Source organism: Diabrotica virgifera, chromosome 6 (assembly GCF_917563875.1).
Source record: "Diabrotica virgifera virgifera chromosome 6, PGI_DIABVI_V3a".
Classification (NCBI taxonomy): domain Eukaryota; kingdom Metazoa; phylum Arthropoda; class Insecta; order Coleoptera; family Chrysomelidae; genus Diabrotica; species Diabrotica virgifera.
The window spans coordinates 247,337,049-247,359,657 of record NC_065448.1 but is presented as its reverse complement, the minus strand read 5'-3'; the positions used below and the strand labels follow the sequence as shown (position 1 = coordinate 247,359,657).

At 31.2% G+C, this 22,609-nt stretch overlaps 1 protein-coding gene across 1 annotated transcript; it reads right to left on the bottom strand.

The window, feature by feature from the left end:
- Positions 1–1,425: 1,425 nt before the first annotated feature.
- LOC126887499 (FAS-associated factor 2) lies at positions 1,426–19,465 on the bottom strand. Its single transcript, XM_050655112.1, has 6 exons — positions 18,948–19,465; positions 14,002–14,373; positions 12,966–13,086; positions 7,180–7,300; positions 6,791–6,964; positions 1,426–4,816 (listed from the first exon to the last, which is right to left on the bottom strand). Exons 1-6 carry the CDS (start codon positions 19,321–19,323, stop codon positions 4,640–4,642), a joined length of 1,341 nt encoding a protein of 446 aa, XP_050511069.1. The 5' UTR covers positions 19,324–19,465; the 3' UTR covers positions 1,426–4,639.
- Positions 19,466–22,609: the final 3,144 nt, after the last annotated feature.

Genomic DNA, 22,609 nt, shown 5'->3' with positions numbered 1-22,609 from the left:
GCATTCGATTTCTCAGCGACCAAAAATACACCAGAGAAAACCTTCACTATCAATTATTTATTTACAGGGCTTCTAATAATTCTTGAAAAACACCCATAATCTGTTAATAACAATTAAACGCACTACATTTGGGCTTCCAGACCACTTCCATTGAAATCAGCGACCCAAAAAACCTATAATACCACCATCAAATCGCGGCGAACTAAAATTGTCCACGGGACTAAAAGTGTCCACAGGACCCCTATGTTGCGACTAGACTATAACATTCTGCTAAAAATTAAAAATTATTTTTAAACTTTTTTCTGTTTGAAAAATTATGCGAGACTTTTTATGATTCGTGTATTTTCAAATATATTTTTTTGCGGATTCAAATCAGCAACTTCATTACAACAACAGGTGTAAAATTTCCATATGCAATTCCAAAACAAATATGAGCATTATTATAAATATGGCATAATAGTTATTGACAATTATATTTTCATAAATAGGGATGCTATTGTTTAGTGCAATCTGTAACATAGATTCCTGTCACGAAGGCACAGTTAAAACAGTAAATTTTGCGCTTAAGAGGAAACAGTAGCGATCAACAGGTAGCGAAAACGCGTTCCAAGATTGCGGCTGTAATTTTGAATATTTTTTCGAGATATTTGGCACACGTATTCGTAATATAGTAAAGAATGGCGGCACAGAGCCCAATTTGAAAAATATATTAATATGTGGAAATTACTCTGTTATGAAATACAAAATTTAAAAACAAGCCTGTACCGCCATTACGAAGAACAAAAAAATACACTTTCTTCAAATAAACTTTTTTATCCGATGCCTAGATTTTGTGTCATTTTGGAACTACTAATGAAATAAAAAATTTTAGTAGTTCCAAAATGACACAAAATTTAGGCATCGGATAAAAAAGTTTATTTGAAGAAAGTGTATTTTTTTGATCTTCTTAATGGCGGTACAGGCTCGTTTTTTAAATATTGTATTTAATTACAGAGTAATTTCCACATATTAATATATTTTACAAATTGGGCTCTGTACCGCCATTCTTTATTATATTACGAATACGTGTGCCAAATATCTCGAAAAAATATTCAAAATTACAGCCGCAATCTTGGAACGCGTTTTTGCCACCTGTTGATCGCTACTGTTTCCTCTTAATATCATTTTTGCCTTCTGCTGCGTAGAATATTGATTTTAAAAGTAATAAAACATACTAAACGATTTAACCATCCTGGAATGGCGAAGAGGTATTTTAAAATGTAGTTTATTTCAAAAAGATTTAAATACCATAAAAAAACAGTTTTACAGTAACTTAATCGATATCAACATCCTCAGTTTGTTCAGACATTATTTATTTAAAGCGATCGATCTTAATCGATACTAACGAACAATAATAATAAAAAATAAACGAAATCAACACAAAAATTAAGAAAAAATATTTATTGTCTAAATGTATGTGATGGGATTTTAACAAATTCTAATATCTTTAAATAGTCTAATAGAGAATATGGTATTTTCTGTTTACACCTATACTAAATTTACAATCAAGAAGCAGTAGAAATAAACAAACCAAAACACGTTAAATGCTACTAGGAGCACTCCCGAACCATAATTTACAATTTATAAACGTTGGAAATCATTATTTGGGATTTACAATGTATATACATTGTAAATTATGATTCGGGAGTGCTCCTAGTAGCATTTAACGTGTCTTGGTTTGTTTATTTCTACTGCATCTTGATTGTAAATTTAGAGTACAAGTACTTAAAATTTAATTCATAACTGGTGAAAACTGGTGGCATTTTGTGAATTTTTTGTACAATTTGGAATGTAGAAAAACGGTGGAATAGAACAAGGCACTGGTCGCATTGTTTGTGAACTACGAGAGAGCATTTGAGTTGATTTAGACTAGGGCGGATCTGTTTTGAGGTGTATGTGAGAGGTGGCATTCGGATTTTTGCAGATAAAGTTAGGTGACAACTTCAACAATAATAATTGACTTATGCTCCTTCTCAAATATGCCCGGAACATTAATAAAAAAATTTAAATATTTAAAAATTTCGAAAAATATCGATTTTTTTTCTACTTTCATTGCTTATAACTTTAAAAAACGATTCATTTTGGAACGAAGTCGTAGATAAAGAAAATAAAGAAAATTGAACTTTGTATAATATACGACTGGTTTAAAATGTCTTAAATTATTACCCTTTCTGCAAAATAGCAATAAATAGAAAATAAGGGGGAAAAAAAGACTGTTTTTATTCAATGTTTTTCAACCACTTTGGTTGCATTTAGAACCTTCATAATTGGCTTAGAAAATTCTTAAAACATACTTAAACCGTCCACCAAATTTCATTAAAATCGACCTAATAGATTTTGCATAATAATTTTGCAATCTAAATTTTTTTTAAAAAGTTCGAATTTTTTAAAAACTTTCTGAACAAAAAGTAGACCATTTAGAAGTTGGCTAATTTTTTACATATCAAGAGGCGCTCTACCTATCTAATACACTTTACAGAATTAAAATCGGATTATTTAAGCGGCATCAGCACTATTTTAAAGTTATAAACAATGTTTTGATTTATAAACAAATGCAGTGAGGACGTTTGAGTTGAAATAAATTCATTTTCTTGAGAATGGGAGACTCTGGAGATAAATCCCGAAACAGATCGATTTTTATTTTTAAATTATAATTTATTGGCATAAATATCATACTAGTGGCGTCATCCATCTGGGTGTGATAACGTAATCTAAATATTGGAATTAATTTAATTCAATTTTTTTTTAATTCAAACCCTGTATAAATAATTGTGTCAATGTCTATATTAGTGAATACAAAATTGAATAGCCTTTCGATTGAGCTATCACACGGCACCTATTCTTATTTTAAAAATCATCGATTACGTCATCACCCTCAGATGGATGACATCACTAGTATGATATATATACCAAAAAATTGGAAATTAAAAATAAAAATTGACCTGTTTCTGGATTTATCTCCAGAGACGCCTATTCTTGAGAAAATTAATTTATGCCAACTCAAACGTTGTCACTGTATTTGTTTATAAGCCAAAAAATTGTTTAAAACTTAAAAACAGTGCTGAGGCCGCTTAAATAATCCGATTTTAATTCTGTAAAGTGTATTAGATAGGTAGAGAATCTCTTTATATGTAAAAAAATTTGCAAACTTCTAGATGGTCTAGTTTTCTTCAGAAAGTTTTTAAAAAATTTGAACTTAAAAAAAATTTAGATTGCAAAATTATTCTGCAAAATCCATCAGGTCGATTTTAATGAAATTTGGTGAACGATTTAAGTATGTTGTAACAATTTTCTAATCGAGTTACGAAAGTTCTAAGTGCAACCAAAGTGGTTGAAAAACATTGAATAAAAACGGGCTTATTTTGCCCCCTTATTTTGTATTTATTGCTATTTTGCAGAAAGGGTAATAGCTTAATGACATTTTTAACCAGTCGTTTGTCATAGAAAATTCAATTATCTGTATTTTATTTCGCTACGACTTTGTTCCAAAATGAATCGTTTTAAAGTTATAAGCAAAGAAAGTAGAAAAAAATCGATGTTCTTCGAAATTTTTAAATATTTTAATTTTTTTATTAATGTTCTGGGCATATTTGAGAAGGAGCATAAGTCAATTATTATTATTGAAGTTGTCACCTAACTTTATCTGCAAAAATCCGAATGCCATCTCGCACATCCAAAAATAGACGTTTTTTTACAGATCCGCCTGGTCTAACTGTATATTAGAACGTTTAAGTTAAGCTTAATTTGAGATAAGTAGCAAAAAAATAACTGGAAGAAAAGAAAAATAAACGTGAGAAAAAGAAAAACACAAAAAGGCTACAAAACAGTTAACCTGCAAACAAAATATTTCAATACACTTAACTAGCAGTTTATCAAAAAGTTGATAGCAATGGAATATATTTAGCATTTTTTCTTTAATTTGACCATTTAACATAGGTGTTTGTTAAGAAAATGCCATATCCTTTCTTGACCCTTTAACATTTCCAAAAACCCTTAATCCCGATTTTTTTCCTGAAAGTATGTTTGTGATTATGGTTTGTTCACTACAAAAATAAGCTAACGTCATTCAAGATTTCTGACGTCAGAGCATTGCCAAAACATTAGAATATGACTTTTCATCATGGCCATGTTTCTTGACAGCGAGAAGCTATGCATTATTACTTGTCACAGTAGATAAGAACAAAGAAAAAGATCTCTGACAAATAATGCTACCTAGCTTCTCACTGTACAAGAAACATGGCCATGATGAAAAGTCATGTTCTAATGTTTTGCCAATGCTCTGACGTCAGAAATATTGAATGACGTCAGAGTGTTTTTGTAGTAAAAATAGTATAGAAATCTCTCTTGTTGGTAATACCTGACAATTATACATCTATTGAAAACATTTATTATAATTTTTTGCTTAATACATTACGGGAGAGGTGAAAGAAAGCACTTGATGAAAGGTAGGCCACAAAAGAAATATTATATCACTAAAATATGGCTGGGTACTCGCACATATCTTCTGTAAAAATAGTATAAACGAATGTGCATAAATCTGTTCAAGGTAACCAACAGTTTCGATTGTTGAAAGTTCTTAGGCTTCTTGATTTTGAAAAAGTTAAGCATCTAGGTCGTTTATGAAGAGAACTTCTCTATTTTTTAAACCTGCCTGTTCCAGCGTTAGTATAATATCTTGGCTTTCTTGACGACAATCCAACACCCGTTTTGGAAAATTGGTGGTGATTTCGAACGAATCTGGTGCATTTGGATGGCAAAATACGAAGTAAAACACCGACTGTAAAAAACATCAAATAAAAAATATACGCAAAATAAAATAATTAAATAAAATGGTTATTATTAAAAGTTAAGTTTATTTCCATTTTTTCGATTTTTATACAGGTTGTCCCGGAAAATAGTGCGCTCCTTCAAGGTACGGGCTAAGTGCACCATTTAGAGCAAAAAATTCTGAATTTTTTTTGTAAAGTCAACCGTTTTCAAAAAAATAATTTATTAATTTTAATGCATTTGATTAATGTCCACAGAAATGCAAATACAGCCGGCAACGCTGTGTTCCTTCTTCTGTGTAAAAATAATTTTACTGGAACTCAACTATCATGAATCATCGACCATTAGGCATAATATGTATTGATAAAATACTGATAACAGTGATAGAAAAACAGCATAATATTTGTGTTTATTAAATATCTAATAAATAAGGTTTGTATAGTGTTTTAACTTACATGAAATTTTTTTTATTACAATCAAGCTACGTCTTCAAGAAGTATCTATCAGTAGAACATGTTACAAAAAATTTGAGTACTATATTATTTCTCCATTCAATCTTCTGGGAAGTTCGAGTGGTTCAATCAGATGATTACTAATAATCCCAGCCCATACATTAATACTTTTGGCATTATAAAAGTAAAGCACACACACTGTCACACACACCATTTCTCGTAAAACAAGCTTTATCTGCACACAACACTTTACACATTTTGTTTTGAAACCATCTACAAACCCTTAAACTTCGAGGTAAATCGCCTTGGTGCACCTAAATCTTGCACTAATTATACACTATAGGTACGTAATTAACATGATACTTGCGATCGAAATCATGACAATACCACAACAACACGAGATTCTCGGGTTACAGGTAATTATGATATGACTGTTTGTGTTTACAATTTTAAATATCTTCGCTATGTCAAAATAAATAATGCCGTGTTGCCAAATGTAAATTTTAGTAAAAGGCATTATTTTATTTTTTTTGAGGCAACAGATGATTTTAGAAAACAAATTTATAAAAAAGTTTTGTTTTAAATGGTGCATTCTACCCACACCTTTAAGGAACGCACTATTTTCCGGGACACTCTGTACAGTTAGCATTAAAAATTATATGAATTTTAAAAATCTCATTAATTCTGTCGCAGTTTATGGGGAGGGGGGCAAAATATGGCAAAATATTGAAAAATAAGCTAACAAATTTTTACACACCTGCGAAAAAAATGGATTTTGCGGTTTTGCATGTGAACCAAAAAACTCAAAAATATTTTATTAGCTTATGAGTTTCTTGAGGTTTCACTGTCGAGTTTTTTTAGTTTAAACGATTTTTGAGTTTTTGGTATCACTCAGAAGTCAAAATAACCCAAATTTATGTTAAAAGAAGGCGAAAATCAAGATATTTTATTTATTATTGTTAAACAAAAAATAAGCATAAAACAAAAAATATCTCAACAGCGTCACGAAATCTCTCACGAAAAGTCCAAAGAAAATTTTTGCAAAATTTCAGGGAGATCGGTCAAGTAGTTTTTGAGTTATAGTGTGCACCACCTTTGAAAAAAGCACTTTTGAGAAAAGCGCGTTTATTGTTTTGACAACTTTTATTTTCAATTTCTTTTTTGTCTGTCAAACCGTAAAGTGATGCACACCGAAATATGTTTTTGAATCGCGGAGTAATTTACAAAAGAGAATAAGAACATCTGTTGAACGTTTTTCACTAGTGCCCAGTGGCGGATCCAAATAAATATTCATTTATTTTTCATAGAAATCAATAGATCATATATTTTCAATCATAGATATCAATCTGAAATGTTCAGAGAGTATTTTTAAAGTTATGTACTCTTATTTAAAAGATTTCAAAATTTTCAAACCCCTCTTAAGTAAAACTTGCAATATGTACTTCTTATATTCAAGACACGTAGTCCTAGTTTTTGAATACATTTGGTGATGGGCCATGCTATTTATCATTATGAAGCAATTTACCGCTTACCTCTAAGGAATGTGATTTGAGAAATCGTCTCTCAAGTCTGCTACCACAAGGCAATTTGAAAACTACATGCACAGCATCAGGGTGGCTCGCTTCTGGCTCTGGCGGGACTCTTTGTAAGGAATTAATTTTTTCTTGTGCCAAGCTTTCTCTGCGCGCTTGCTCGGCGAGTTTTTCCTGAAATTTGAAGTTATTAGCTTTTTTTGCAGAATATAAATTATTAAAATTACCGAATATATAGTTAGTGAAAAAATAATCATATTAATTAAGTTAATGAATGATTTAAGCGATTATGCAAGAAAAGATTGATCAAGAATCTTGATCAAACTTGCTAATGTTTTAAGTCTATCGCACACTGTTGCCATTTAAAGGGTGTATATCTAATTGCCTACCTCTTCTACTTTACGAAGCTCTTCCTCTTTGGCCCTTCTTTCTTGCTCACGCCTCCTTTCTTTTTCTTGGTCAGCTCTTAAACTCTCCTCAAACGCTTCATCTTGTTGAAACCTCAGTGATCTACAGGAAAACAATATAAGTATAGAATTGGCTTAAACAAGGACTCAACAAAAATAATACATATCAAAACTTCATGCATATCAACACAAACCAGACGAATTCTCATATAAACCATGGATCATTTCTTTGTGATATATGGGACATGACAACTGAAACCCTGAAACTGACATTTAGGTTTAGAGCAGAGGTTCCCAACCAGTGTGCCGTGGCACATTGGTGTGCCCTGAAGTCCCTGTAGGTGTGCCGCGAAATTTGATTATACTCGCTATCATTATACAGATTATTTACAAAAGTGTGCCGTGGCTGAACCCGTTTTTGACTTAGTGTGCCTCATGCTAAAAAAGGTTGGAAACCGCTGGTTTAGAGCATATTTTTGTGTAATCAACGGCCTTTTGTGTAATCAATGCTCTTCAATTTTATCATGGATGTCATGATATCATGGAAGAGAGTCTGCAGAGATTAGTCCACAGATTTAACATAAGAGCAAAAGAATTCAATATAACAATTTCATCTCAGAAAACTAAAACAATAGTAATCAGCAAAGAACCCATCAGATGTAAAATATAAATTGATGGCATTAGTATTGAACAAGTCATGGAAATAAAATACCTAAGAAATCAAATACAAAAAGCAAACAGACTGGCAGGATGTCTTAATAACATTATATTGCGAAACCGATATATTTATACCTACATGAAGTCAAGATTTTATAAAGCCAGTGTAAGACCAACAATGACATGAAATAAGACCCGATACAGCCACATATAATAACCTAAAAAATAAAAAACTGGAGAAAAAAAGCACGAAACAGATCAGAATGGAGAAGAATCCTGGAACAGGCCAAGACCCAGAAAGGGTTGTCGAGCCAGTGATGATGATGATGATGATGATGACAGCCACATAAGACTACTAGAAACTGCAGAGATGAGAGTACTGAGAAGAATTATAGGAAATATGCTAAGAGATCTAAAGAGGGGTGACGACATTAGAAGACAATGTAACATACACGGTATAAACGAATGAACACTAAATAGAAAAAAAGGATAAAATAACAACTTAAGCAGAATGGGGGAGATACGTGTGGTCAAGCCAGTAAGAGATAAACCACCAATCAGTAGAAGAAGTATCGGATGACCTAACAAAAGGTAGAGTGACAACCTTCTTCTTCTTCTTCTTAAGGGGCCGAGACCGCTTGTCGATCGTTGGCTCTCATGTTGCCCAGCATATTAACAATAACTGTCTTATTTACAGCCGCACGAAATAGTTTAGTGCTAGTTTTCCCAAACCATTGGCGTAGGTTTTTAAGCCAAGAAGTTGTACGGCGGCCCACACTTCTTTTCCCCATTATTTTACCTTGTATGACAAGGTGAAGTATGTCATATTTTTCTGGGTGACGCATTATATGACCAAAGTATTTCAATTTGCGCCTTTTAACCGTGTTCACTACTTCGCAACTTTTATTCAAACGGTGCAAAACCCTTTCGTTTGTGACTCTTTCTACCCAACTGATCTTCAGAATACGGCGGTAGACCCACATCTCAAATGCTGTCAGTGTCCATGCTTCAACCCCGTAAAGTAGTACTGGGAATATATAACATCGAACCATTCTTATGCGAAGTTCCAAATTTAGATCATGACTGCACATGATTTTCTTAAATTTCATAAAACTTGTTCTTGCTTTGGCAATTCTACTTTTTATTCCTGTACTAGGGTTCCAGCTTTCATTAATATGAGTAACCAGATATACAAGATTACTTACTCGTTCAACTGAGTCATTACCGATTGTTACGTTATAGTTATTATTACGGTCTTTCTGCATAAGTTGATTAACGCACAAATTGATTGTCCAAGTCTCTTGCGCCAAATTGATTTTAATGTTCCCTATCGAGCCCTTCGCTATCATAAAACATTCAATGTCTCTTACCACAGAACATCCTATGGTTTTCATAGCCCAGTCGATAGATATGTAATTACCGAATTACGAATATTAGTAATGTTGATGTTTTCAATATTTCATTGGATCAACTGAAGAAATCTCTGGCTTTATGATGTTCATTGTTGCAAAAATGTCTGTTTCATTATTGTTAATACGTCTTGTTAAATTTAGTGTTATATGTTAGGTATATTTGTTACATCTTATATTTTAGGTATATTGTGATTGTTTGTATTATTGCATTGTATCTACTTATGTGTACTACTTTTTTGTGTTGATACTAGTTATTATTATTATTTACTTTATAATTACACTTTTAATGGGGTTTTCCCGTATGATAAATAAATTAAAATAAAATTATTTACAGCTGCTTGTTTACTGTTTACTAATAACCATAAACTTTGTTTTTCTTGCGTTGAGTTTGAGTCCATATATCGCGCAGAACGCCACCATTCGGTTCAATAACGCTTGAAGATGTTCAATTGATCCTGTCACTAACAAGGTGTCATCTGCGTATCTGATATTGTTCATAAGCATACCATTAATGAGTATGCCCTCTTTTGCGTTTTCCAACACTTGATTTAAGATTGTTTCAGCGTAAAGATTAAGCAACAGTGGTGACAATATACAGCCTTGTCGAACTCCACGCTTGATTTTTACTTCTTCACAGCACTGATTCCCAACCCTAACACACGCAGCCTGGCCCCAATACAAATTTGCAATTATTGTAATGTCCCTACCGTCCAGACCGGCAGTCTTGAGAATATGTAGCATTTTTTCATGGCGAACTTTATCAAAGGCCTTTTCAAAATCAATCGCGCACATGAAAACGTCTTGATTTACATCTCTGCATCTTTGAATTAAAACTTGGGTTGCGAATAGTGCATCACGAAGTGCGTTCCAAGGCCATAGCGAAAAACGAATTGAGTATTTGAGATTCTTTCCTCAATTTTTCTATATATTCTTTGATGAATTAAGGCTGTATGACACTATGCATTTTCTTGTATCATTTCTAATATCGTTTCTGATATCGTTTCTTGTATACATTTTCTTGTATCATTTCTCATACGTACATTTGTGCCCTGTATGACACTATGCAAGTTCTTGTATCGAAAATTGTATGAAATTCGGCACGTGATTGGTCGAAATTTTGTTTGTCACCCTGCGTCACGTTACATTGGTATGGTAGTACTTCGTCTACAGCTGATTTTAAGGATTTTATAAAATTTATAAACTTTTAAAAACACAAATTTAACATTTTAATGTTAACCAGAATTTTTACGTTGACTGTTGATTATTTGTTTTTTATTTTGTTTTGATATTTGTGCTAAAATATTTGCATTAGAATTATCTTCAGTTTGATCCAAATTAGGAACTATCCTATTTTCCTCTATTAAAAAATTATGCAACACGAAACCCAAAGTTATACATAGTTTGAACTTTACTAGGAGCTAAATATATGGTTATTAGTAGAACATTAGTCCATACCAAACGGTATATTAAGTATCAATAAAAGATTTATAAATAATACCTACAAAAACACAAATAAATTCATCAAGACATAAATCATATGATCTCATTTTCAGCCGCCATTATGACATTTAGATATTTTACCAGCAGGTTTTACGTTTTTGCTCTTTGCGCAGAAATTGGCGCAGTTCTTGTACAAGAATCTGTGCCTGACTCAAATTCTTGTATCATTTCTGATATCGTTTCTTGTATCTGTGTATGACACTATGCATTTTTTTGACATATCAGAAACGATACAAGAAAATGCATAGTGTCATACAGCCTTTATTCTGAGAAAAGTTTTCAATACATGACTCATTAGGCTGATGGTGCGATAGTCGCTGCATTTTGTGGCTCCGTGTTTTTTTTGGAGTACAACAAATGAGGATGTAAGCCAATCTTTAGGAATTTTTCCGCTTTCATAGATTAAGTTGAATAATTTCGTAAGTATCTTAATGCCCTCGGTACCTAAAAGCTTTAGTGTTTCTACGTAAATTCCATCTGGTCCGATCGCCCTGCCATTTTTTGCGTTCTTTATAGCGTATTGCACTTCTTCCTTAGTTCGTATCTTTCATCATCGAATAATTCCTTTATATATTCAGTCCATCGTATTAGTTGACCTTCGATATCGATTACAATTTTTCCGTTTTTATCTTCGATTAGTGGAGGTTTACATTTTTTATTCAGTCCTGCAACTTCTTTCAGTTTTTTGTGCTTATTGAATGCGTCATAGATACGCTCGTAGTTCTCAACTTCTTTACATTGTTGTTTATGCCACTTTGATTTAGCTTCCGACTCTGAGTTTAGTGATAACCTTCCGAGGTATCAATCTGAGAATGAACCAGCAGAATTGCTTATAAAGAGGAAGAAAACAGAACGGCTAGAAAATGCCAAAGCATTGTGTCAACGATTTTTAAAAGGTGTCAAATATTCTCCGGAATTAGGTTCATTTGCACTAACTCATAAATTAATAGTAAAAGATAATTTACTATTATACTACATGTAGCTATAGAATGAAATATTATTTATTTAATGGCAACTGATTTGATGTTAATTATAAACTGTTTGTTTTTTTGTCAATTCATAAAAATAAAATACGAAATTAGCATTCAAAAGTTTGTTGTTTGTTTGCACTCAAGTAAACAATTGATTTCCTGTACAAAAAATACCAAAATTTCCTTCAGACTAAAATATTAATGGATTAAACTTATCTTGCAGGTAAAAAGATTAGACTTTGTAATCTTTAGTTTAATCAATAATTTTTTAACTTAAATTTTTCTTATCGATAAAATGATTAACATTCAGGTAATGCACTTTGAAAACAATATAAAAATAAGTGTTTCTTTTATGGACGAGAACGAAAAAACTATAAAATATTAAATTTTTTAAGTTATAGTCTATATTATAGCCCATTGAAAAAAGACAATAAAACATTCAATATAAACCACCTTTTCATAGATTTTGGATCAGTAAATTTTACGAAGGGAAGATCAAACCCTAGACCGGCCGGGTTGATAAGTCAGTACCATAGCCACTGGGCTATGGCCACCACAAATGTCACCTAGAAACATAATTGATAGAGCCACCAAATAATGTATGTTACATTGGTCAAAATCAAAGCACTTTGAGGGCCTTATTGGTAAATTAAGATTATGAAACTGAGTAAATTAATTTAAACATAAGAATAAAATACTACAGTATACAGTCTCTATAACGAACATGGGTATTACAAGGTTTCTCTTATAAAGAGGTACTGTAATGAGGGAAAATGAGATCATGTTTCCTTACCTGTTTTTTCGCGGTGATTGCTATAAATAAATACCCCAGCTGTCTGTATACAGAAATGCCTAAAATCAGTGTGCTTATCGAGGCCAGTGGTGTAATAAACTACACCGCCTGTCAACTTCTTCCTGTTTATCAAAAATGAATAAACATTTTCAATTTCGTTGCAACATGAAACTACAGCCGCATCATTATTCCAGTTCAGTTTATTTTTTTCAGTTCTTCCTGTTTATCCACTGACTCTTTATCAAAAGCGACATTCAAACAATATTTAGCATCTTATATGTATGCACAATATTACTGTTGTCTGATATGACGAGATTAGCTTATAACGAGATAATTAGTCAAGTTCTCGTTATAGAGGGAGTTTACTGTATAATACAAAAAGAAGAGATTTATCTTAAGAAATTAGATACAAACACAAAAACAAAATATACAAACCTGTTAATACTGGCTTCTAGTCTATCAGCTCTCGCACTTAGTAAATTAATCTCGTACTCACTAACAATATTCGTCAGTCTCTGTTTTAATAGTATTGCATCAGTAAATCCTTCTAGCCTACCTGTGAATCAAATAAAGTATCAATTAATATCACACAAGAACTCTAAAAATACTGATTTGAATCCCGAGTGACACTTTGACAGTTTTAATTATGTCAAATTGTCAAGAGGGCAATACAAATTATTGTATTGGCAGCACAAATTATTGTATTGTCCTCTGTATGTGAATAGGGAACTTGCATAAAATTTTAAATTCGAAAAAAATGTTATAAATCACAACAGAAAATAATTTAAAACATGTATCAAAGATAAGAAAGTTTTGTTTGTCTTTCGTTTGGCCCCTAAAGATGATTACAAATTCAAATTATACCAGCCACCCAAAACGCGTCGTGATGTCATCGGGTTATATGTTTACATTCTGAACCAACAAAGTAAACAAAATTGTATATAATTTTAAATTAGACATTATAGACGTCAGCGGAAAATACAGTTATGTGATGTTACAAGTGTTTTTGATCGTTTGAACTATTCCTAGAAAATTTGTACTTTTACAAAAGGTTTTATTTTCCATAGTAAACCTTCTTTCCTTTCCTTCAAAAACTGTATCAAACTGCAATGTCAACAAATTGGTATATTTTATTACAATGACATACGATAAATTTCATTAGAATAAAAATATTTTTCCTTTATTCCGTGATGACGAGCTGGCCAAATACCCAAGTAGGTGAAGGCCAATAAACTAAAGAAGAAGAAGAATGTACCTAAATATAACCATAAACGGAACCATATAGTTAAACTATGTGACGTCAAGGGTCGTTTGAACTATTTTAAAATACAGAAGATTTTAAATTTGTACTTCTAAGTTATTATGAACTTATCAGTTATTACAAAACTGAATATTATTATGTAATAAAAGAAAAAATGTGCAAGTTCCCTATTATTGAATGTTACTATTCACTTTCAAATAATATACTCACCAACAATAGTCATCTTATTATCCTTAAGAACTAAAACGGCCAAAAATGGATAAGAACTTGCTCTGACAGCTGCAGCAGTTTTTGTACCTTCATCGGAATACGCAGAACAGCCCCAAAATAAAAAGTTTTGATTCACATATCGAATTATTTCTTGATCGGCTAATGTCCTGTTACAGAATTTATCTGTGTCAGGTGCTTTGGAATCATGTAAATACACTAACAAAAACCTTAATTCCCTCTTTGTATCATTTAATACTTGGGAGAAGGTGCCTTGGTAGAATACAGGATGGATTCTGGGATATTTTTCTTCGTAAACTCTAATAAAATCCATCACATCTTGCAGGTAGTTTGGTCTGCGAGTATCTTGTATGCCTACACAGAAAACAAAACTTATTAAAAATCGCTGTGTGTCATTGGGTCAAAACTGTAAAATAATTTCGTTTAACTGTCCAGCGGACCGGTGAGGTCTTTCAGTCCACTCCCATATACAGTATGTCCCTGTGAGTTGTATCCATATGATATGGAAAACTTTTTTATTATTATTAATTTTACGAAAAAAAGATATTCTTCATAAAAAGCTCTGCATGGTCCAAAACCTAAGATTCAACCATCAGATATAAAATTTTATGAATATTATACGAGGTATGTCAAAAAGTTTGAATTTCACTCAAGAGTAAAGTAGTTTTATTTTTCACTATATTGAAAATTGCTATTATGAAAAGTTGTTTGGAATTAAAAACTATATTCTAATATGTAATTAAATCCTTCTAATTGAAAAAAAAAATTGAAAAATTATGGATAACTAACATTATTTTCAGTAATTTTAATTCTAATAACACTTTTATTATTAATTTTACGAAAAAAGTGATTCTTAGTAAAAAGTTCTGCATGGTCTAAAATACTCTAAAACCTAAAATACAACCATCTTATGTCAATTTTATACGAGGTATGTCAAAAAAGATAAATTTAGACCAAAAGTAAAGTACCTTTATAGTTCAAAATATTTCAATTAGAAGGATGTAACTACATACTGAAACATGGTTTTTAATTATTAATAACTTTTCATAATAACAATTTTCGATATTGTGAAAAATAAAGGTATTTTACTCTTGAGTCAAATTTATATTTTTTGACATACCTTGTATAAAATTGATAAAATTTGACATAAGATGGTTGTATTTTAGGTTTCAGACCATGCAGAACTTTTTATTAAGAATCACTTTTTTTCGTAAAATTAATAATAAAAGAGTTATCAGAATTGAAATAACTGAAAATAATGTTAGTTATCCATAATGTTCCAAAAAAAAATTTTCAATAAAAGGATGTAATTGCATATTAGAATATAATTTTTAATTCCAAACAACTTTTCATAATAGCAATTTTCAATATTGTGAAAAATAAAGCTACTTTACTCTTGAGTGAAATTCAAACTTTTTGGCATACCTCGTATAATATTTATAAAATTTTATATCTGATGGTTGAGTCTTAGGTTTTGGACCATGCAGAGCTTTTTATGAAGAATAACTTTTTTTCGTAAAATTAATAATAAAAAAGTTTTCCATATGGATACAACTTACAGGGACATAAAGTATAACATAAACTTGGTAATTTTTTATTTATTTATTTATACTGCACATTTACAGCAAAGATGCCAATTATAAACACACAGTTGGTCAATACAAAGAAATAAGAACATACAATAATTTATACAATACAATAAAATAAATACACTTTAAAACAATAAATAAGGGTATCACAGTTTATGTAACATAGTACTCTTTTTCATATTATATAGGTCAAGGTCTTCACTCAGGATAAAATTTCATTGCCATTAAGCAGTTTGCCATGGGGGAGTTTGTGTATTCTTCAGTTATTTTAAATAAAGTGTGTCTACATCTAGGTCTTTGGTCTGGTACATTAAAATTTATAAATAAAAGAAATGTACGAGAATCTAGGATTTGATGAACTATATTAAATATGAAAATGATTTGGGCATTTCTACGTCTTTCGCTCAATAACACAGTATCAAAAAGCATTCTCTGCAAGTTATAGGAAACCTTAAAAGGATAAATCCCAAATTTCTTTGGATATAAAGACCTTAAAAATTTCTTCTGAATCCTCTCTATCATATCACCATGTGATATGGTGGAGGGACTCCATATGGTACAACAATATTCAAGTTTTGACCTCACATATGCATTAAAAAGCTTAATTGTAGTGTCACAATAAAGTTATTTACTGGATCTTAGTATAAAGCCTAACTATCTATAACAATCATTAGTTAGTTTGAGAATGTGCTCATTAAAGGAGAATGTGCTAGTGAATAACACCCCTAGATCTCTGATTTTTGTTAACCTTTCAAGTTTTACTTCGATAATAAAAAAAATCTGTTCTTATGATTTCTCACTTTCTAGAAAAAGTCAATAGTTTACATTTTGATTCATTTAAGTTCAAATCATTATTTTTACAGAATGCGGATATACCTTGAATATATTGTTGTAAATTAATATAGTCATGTTCGTTTTTTATTGTAAGAAATAATTTTAAATCGTCTGCAAATAGAAGAAACTTGGCAAATTTTATACACTCAGGTGCAAAAAAATCTATCCACTAAAAATTTGGTTATTTTTGAAGTTTCGAATTTCCTAAACCTGTTGTTGTATTTAACTGATTTTTTTTACCACGTTATAGCCTCATTCATTGACAATATCGCTGTAATAATATTGTTGCTAGACAGTCAAACTGTCATTGTATACCAGGTGTCCGAATCAAACTGTGCCTTTTTCTCAAAGTTCGCATCACCCTGTGGACTATTCTAGCATTTAAAAAATACTGAAATTAAAACCTAACTATAGCCCCAGGTTTTCTTAACATTTTGTCTTTCGATTCATTCGCTTATATTGGATAATGAAAAAGTTAGGTACTTTAACAACTGGCCATGTTCATCATCAGTACATGGTGTTTCTAAATAAGTGTGACAAACTTTATGGGGTAATTTTACATGAGAAAATAATCACAATTTGCTTTATAATCATAATGTCCGCAAACGCTTCGATTCTGAGATACGGGATGTTAAATATTTTTTTACAAACTGACGATTTATTTATTGCTTTAAAACCAGTTGAGATATGCAAATCAAATTTGGTGGGTTTTAGGACGTAGTTATTGCACATTTTTTGACATACAATTAAGAATTTTATATTCACCATTGGCACGCAAACGGGTATTATGACCCATAATATTACCTGTACACACGCCAATGGTGAATATAAAATTCTTAATTATTGTATGTCAAAAAATTTGCAATAACTACGTCTTAAAACCCACCAAATTTGATTTGCATATCTCAACTGGTTTTAAAGCAATAAATAAATTGTCAGTTTGTAAAAAATATTGAACATCCAGTATCTCAGAAATGAAGCGTCTGCAGACATATGATAATTAAGCAAACTGTCATTATTTTCATGTGTAAAAAACCCTGTACTGATGACGAACATGGCCAGTTTGTTGTTAAAGTACCTAACTTTTTTATTATCCAACATAAGCGAATGCATCGAAAGACAAAATGTTAAGAAAACCTGAGGCTATAGTTAGGTTTTAATTTCAGTATTTTATAAGTGCTAGAATAGTCCACAAGGTGATGCAAACTTTGAGAAAAAACACAGTTTGATTCGTACACTCAGTATACAATGGCAGTTTGACTGTCTAGCAACAATATTATTACAGCGATATTGTCAATGAATAAGGCTATAACGTGGTAAAAAAAATCACTTATATCGAACAACAGGTTTAGGAATTTCGAAACTTCAAAAATAACCAAATTTTTAGTGGATAGATTTTTTTGCACCTGAGTGTATAACCAGTGATGCCATTTATGAACATAATAAAAAGTAAAGGCCCAAGGATGGAACCTTGTGGTATACCTGACCCGGTTATAAAACTATCTGAGTAGCAGTTCCCAAATTTGGCTACATTGGTACGGTTGGTAAGGTGAGATTCAAAGAATTTTATAAGTTTGTCAGAAAGTGCATATGACCTCAGTTTTTTTAATAGTACTGAATGATTTACTCTATCAAAGGCTTTTGCTAAATCAGTAAAGATAACATCAACTTGAGAATTATTTATGGATGAAGTAATATAGTGACTGAAAATGCACAGATTTGTTTGAGTTGATTTTTTGTTTATGAAACCATGTTGTTCTTCCATTAAAGTTTTTGAAACATGAGTATACAGTCTATTGTACATAATTTTTTCCAAGATTTTTGAAAGAGAAGGCAATACTGTTATAGGACGATGATTTGATATTAAACTCTTATTATTGTTAAAATTGCAACTCTATACTTCGAGATAGTCCAATCTCGAAAGATTTGACCTCTAAAAATCATACGAACAAGCTGAATTTTGCTGAGAATATCAATTTTGGGACAGAAAAAAGGTGAAAAAAAGTTTGCCGCCCCTACCCTCGGGCTTCCCCTAACATCCCCCATAAGAATTTTAAAAAATGTCAAATATTGTGCAATTTTTATTTATTTCACAGCTGTATAGAAATTGACTTCATTTGCGACAAAATGCAAAAATTGGATACAAAGTTCCATACCTTTCAAACTGATTCATTCGAAAATGAGAGTTAAGATGAAGAAAATAATGAGCCAGTATCAATCAAAAGAGTAACCAATCAGAGGTTGAGGCAGCTGCCAATATTCTACTAGACTTGAGCAACGAAAACCTTTGGACTTTGTCGATGTGTTGAACTTGTTCAGAATACATACGAATATATAACTATGAGTTAGTTTGAACTTTGAACTTGCGAAGTTTATTTATTCTGCTAGCCTCATACATGTGACATATGTATCATTATATAAAAAATAAATGTTTGGATTATCCCTGCAACATCCTGTCTCATGGATAATCGGGGTTCTATTGTATTGTATATAGTTGATACTTACGGAGTAACCTACGGCCAAGTTGAAGCAATGTGATCAGTGTGTTGTAGCACATATTAAACATGAAATTAAATACAGTTTTAAAAAGTCCTCTAACTCCGCTCCCAGAACCATCTGTAGGTGGTGTATAGAATATATGCTGTCCTAAATGATCACTAACAACTGCAGGAGGTCTAGTTTCAGTGGCATACATGCTAGGTCTTCCTTCTCTAATATTTAATTGTTCTTGAACTGCTACTTCTAGGTTCCATTGGTGTCTTTGTAACACATCTCTGCATATAGTTATGTCCTCAATTCCAGTTAAGTCTTGTAGTTGAAGAACTTTCTCAGTTTGTTCTGAGGTTAACCCCATACTCCCATTATCCCTTAAATAATTCATTTTATAATTTATTATTGCAGTGCGTAGAAAAATACATTAATTATTGACAACAAAAAGTAAACTATTTAGTATGTTATTGGCCAAACAATAAAAATGTCACATCATACGACTTTTCATCAACCATTTGCAAAATGTCAAAAGACAACTGTCAGTTACAGTTTTCAGTCAACGCATAGAGTCAACGTCAAAATATAAATTAATTTCAATTTTATGAGAACTACAATCATGACATACACATTTTTACAGTTTAAATTATTTTAAATAATTAATAATATAATATGAATAATCAAAAAAAATTAATCAAACAAACTCAAAGAGTAAATAAAATTTATTCCTTCTATTTTGTTCTGAGCAGTTGGTACCAGTACAAGTGCGCATGATGAACACAGTTGGTACCAATGCGCACGAAATAAACGAGAAGGCTTTGAATTTGAAAATTTTGAGTTCGGCCATGTTCGGCGTCGGTTCTTGTTAAAATTAAAAAAAAAACTTTTAATAAAGTGAATTTATCGCTTATTTTTTTTACGCAAAAACACTTTTAGTGTGTGTCTTGTTTCGGTATAAATACGTAGTAAGTCGCGTCATTGTATTTTACGGTAAAAAAGTGAAATAATTTATCAAGGAAGGTAGGTATTATTACATACAATTCGGGATTTCTTGTCAGGCTTTTATAATATAATCTTTGGTGTTTCAAAGCAATATTCCCTTTTTATCCTCTAATTAATTGTGATTCTTGTCGTAGTTATTGGTTGCTTCTGCTTTTGTTTCAACTATGGACTTGATTTTAATTTTTAATTTCTTCTTTTGTGCTCTCCATTCTGCTCGCACTCGTGACAGGTTTGTTTCCTGATATTAATATTGTCTGCCTAGTTTATTACAGCAGGATGTACTTATTTGTGCCACAATTTTTCTTAATTCCTACGTCTGTTCCAAAATAAATCAAAATTTGGAAGCCTCGATCCTGAGACATGGTAGAGTCTTCTACACCATGCCAGTTTAGTTACGTAGTATGTACGTAGTCCACTGACAGTGGTCGCTACTGGCGTCACTTCAACACAACTTTTTTTTGTGGCTTAGTTATAAGAGAGTCTACCTTATTGGATCCAAGGATTGTGAGTTATTCGAATTTATTAAAAATTAATAAATGAAAATAGTTTCTATTCTTTTGGGATCGGTATCGCGGGTACTTATACGGGAGGGACCGCAGACGTTCGGGTATAATTAGCGTCTCTTTGCAATGACAATGAAGTCGACTTTACTAACTAGCAAGACATTTACTCAATATACACACCACACGCTACACATAGTCCATGTGGTGAGACTGCTCCCGTCTGAAAAAATTTCTGATTCGGTTTCTTTGCGGATTCCTATTCAAAAATGGTCCCTTTAAGAAATCTGAAGGGTGTCGGCCGAAATTTTTGGGCAGAAATTGTTTAAACATTTTTTTAAACAAATACAACAGATCACCTTTTTTTTGAACCAAAGAATATTTTTTTAGGCTTTTTGGGTCATTCTAAACAAGAAAGGTGTCTTTGTCATCTCAAAAATTGATAGTTTTCGAGTTATAAGCGATTTAAAATCTGAAAAATGCGAAAATACGCATTTTCGAGGCTTAAAAACTCATATTTAAATCAGTATCTTTGAGGTTGCCAAGTACTTAAATTGTAGTTTAAACATTCATTTTCAAGATTCTGAAGAGTGATTGGGTCTAACTTTATTAATTTACACAATTGTTATTTAATTGTTCATTATGCATGTTCATCCGATTTTTTTGCCGGTGCGGAGCACTCTATTTCAAAAATATCCTATTTTCCTCCGAAAAATATTTTTTTAGATTATTTGGGACATTCTAAATAAAATAGGTTTCTTGTGATTTTTCTCAAAAGTTAATAGTTTTAATAAGCGATTTAAAATCCGAAAATGCGTATTTTTGGATTTTAAATCGCTTGCAACTTTAAAACTATTAACTTTTGAGAAAAATGATAACTTATTTTATTTAGAATGTCCCATAGAATCTAAAAAAATATTTTTTTAAACTTAAATTTAAGTGTCTGGTAATCTCAAAAATACTAATTTAAATGTGTTTTTGAGCCTCGAAAATGCGTATTTTCGCATTTTTCAGATTTTAAATCGCCTATAACTCGAAAACTATCGATTAATGAGAAAAAAGAATGTGTGTGTACTTTGTACGCACGTAAGAAGTTATCTTCTATTATATGATTTAAACGAAATTAATATACTTTTTATTTATATTTTGTTTAAATATTAAACTAATTTATACTTACTACTTCTCAAACATTTTTATTAGAACAGTGCCAAAAATTAAAATAATAAAAGAATAAAACACACACAAACACATTAAACAAGCCACAAATGATGTCTGAACATTAATTGTCGAAAATTTTTTTACTAAATACGTATTTTCTGAAAATACAATTATATAATAAATATACTTACAATCATAAAATGTATTAAAAAAAAAAACAAAAAAGAAAGTTTCTATTGGGACTCGAACCAGCGCTGATAAGAGCGGTTGGTATTGGAATTCATTCGCCTTCTCCGCTTAGCCACGGACACTATGTGTCATTATTTACGAAGATCGACTAACTAAACGGATTAAACTTGTGATATTTTGATATTTTGAAAATTGATCAAATTATTTTAATTTTGAATTGAAATGATTTAGAATTGAAAAAATACAACAAAACATAGAGTAAAATAACAATATATTAGGTGAATATTGATAGAAATTTTGATGGTAATCAAATTATATAAATAAAAGTATTACATACTATGTATTTGGGCAGATCAAATAGGTAGGTTTTTACTCATGATACATTAACAATTATTACGTACCTGTTGCTTTTAAAAACTATTTAAAAGTCACTACAATCTTATAAACTTTTTTGTTTCTGTCCTCACAACAATAAAACTAATATATTATACATTTGTTTACCTTTACCTTTACCTCCAAACCACAGCTGCCATATCGGATAATTTTTGACATGTCATTTGAACATCCAATCAGAACAAAGTTATAATGCGCATGCGCCGGGCTGATAGGTTTTAACATATAAAAAATCACCCTCTATCGCCGGTAAAGAAGTATAACTTCAAAAATCACAAGATATCTTTCTTATTTAAAATGACCCAAAAAATGTAAAAAATATGTACCAGAGCAAAAAAGGAGATATTTTGTATTTGTTTAAAAAAATTGTTTAAACAATTTCTGCCCAAAAATTCCGCCCGGTACCCTTCAGATTTGTTTAAGGGGAACATTTTTGAA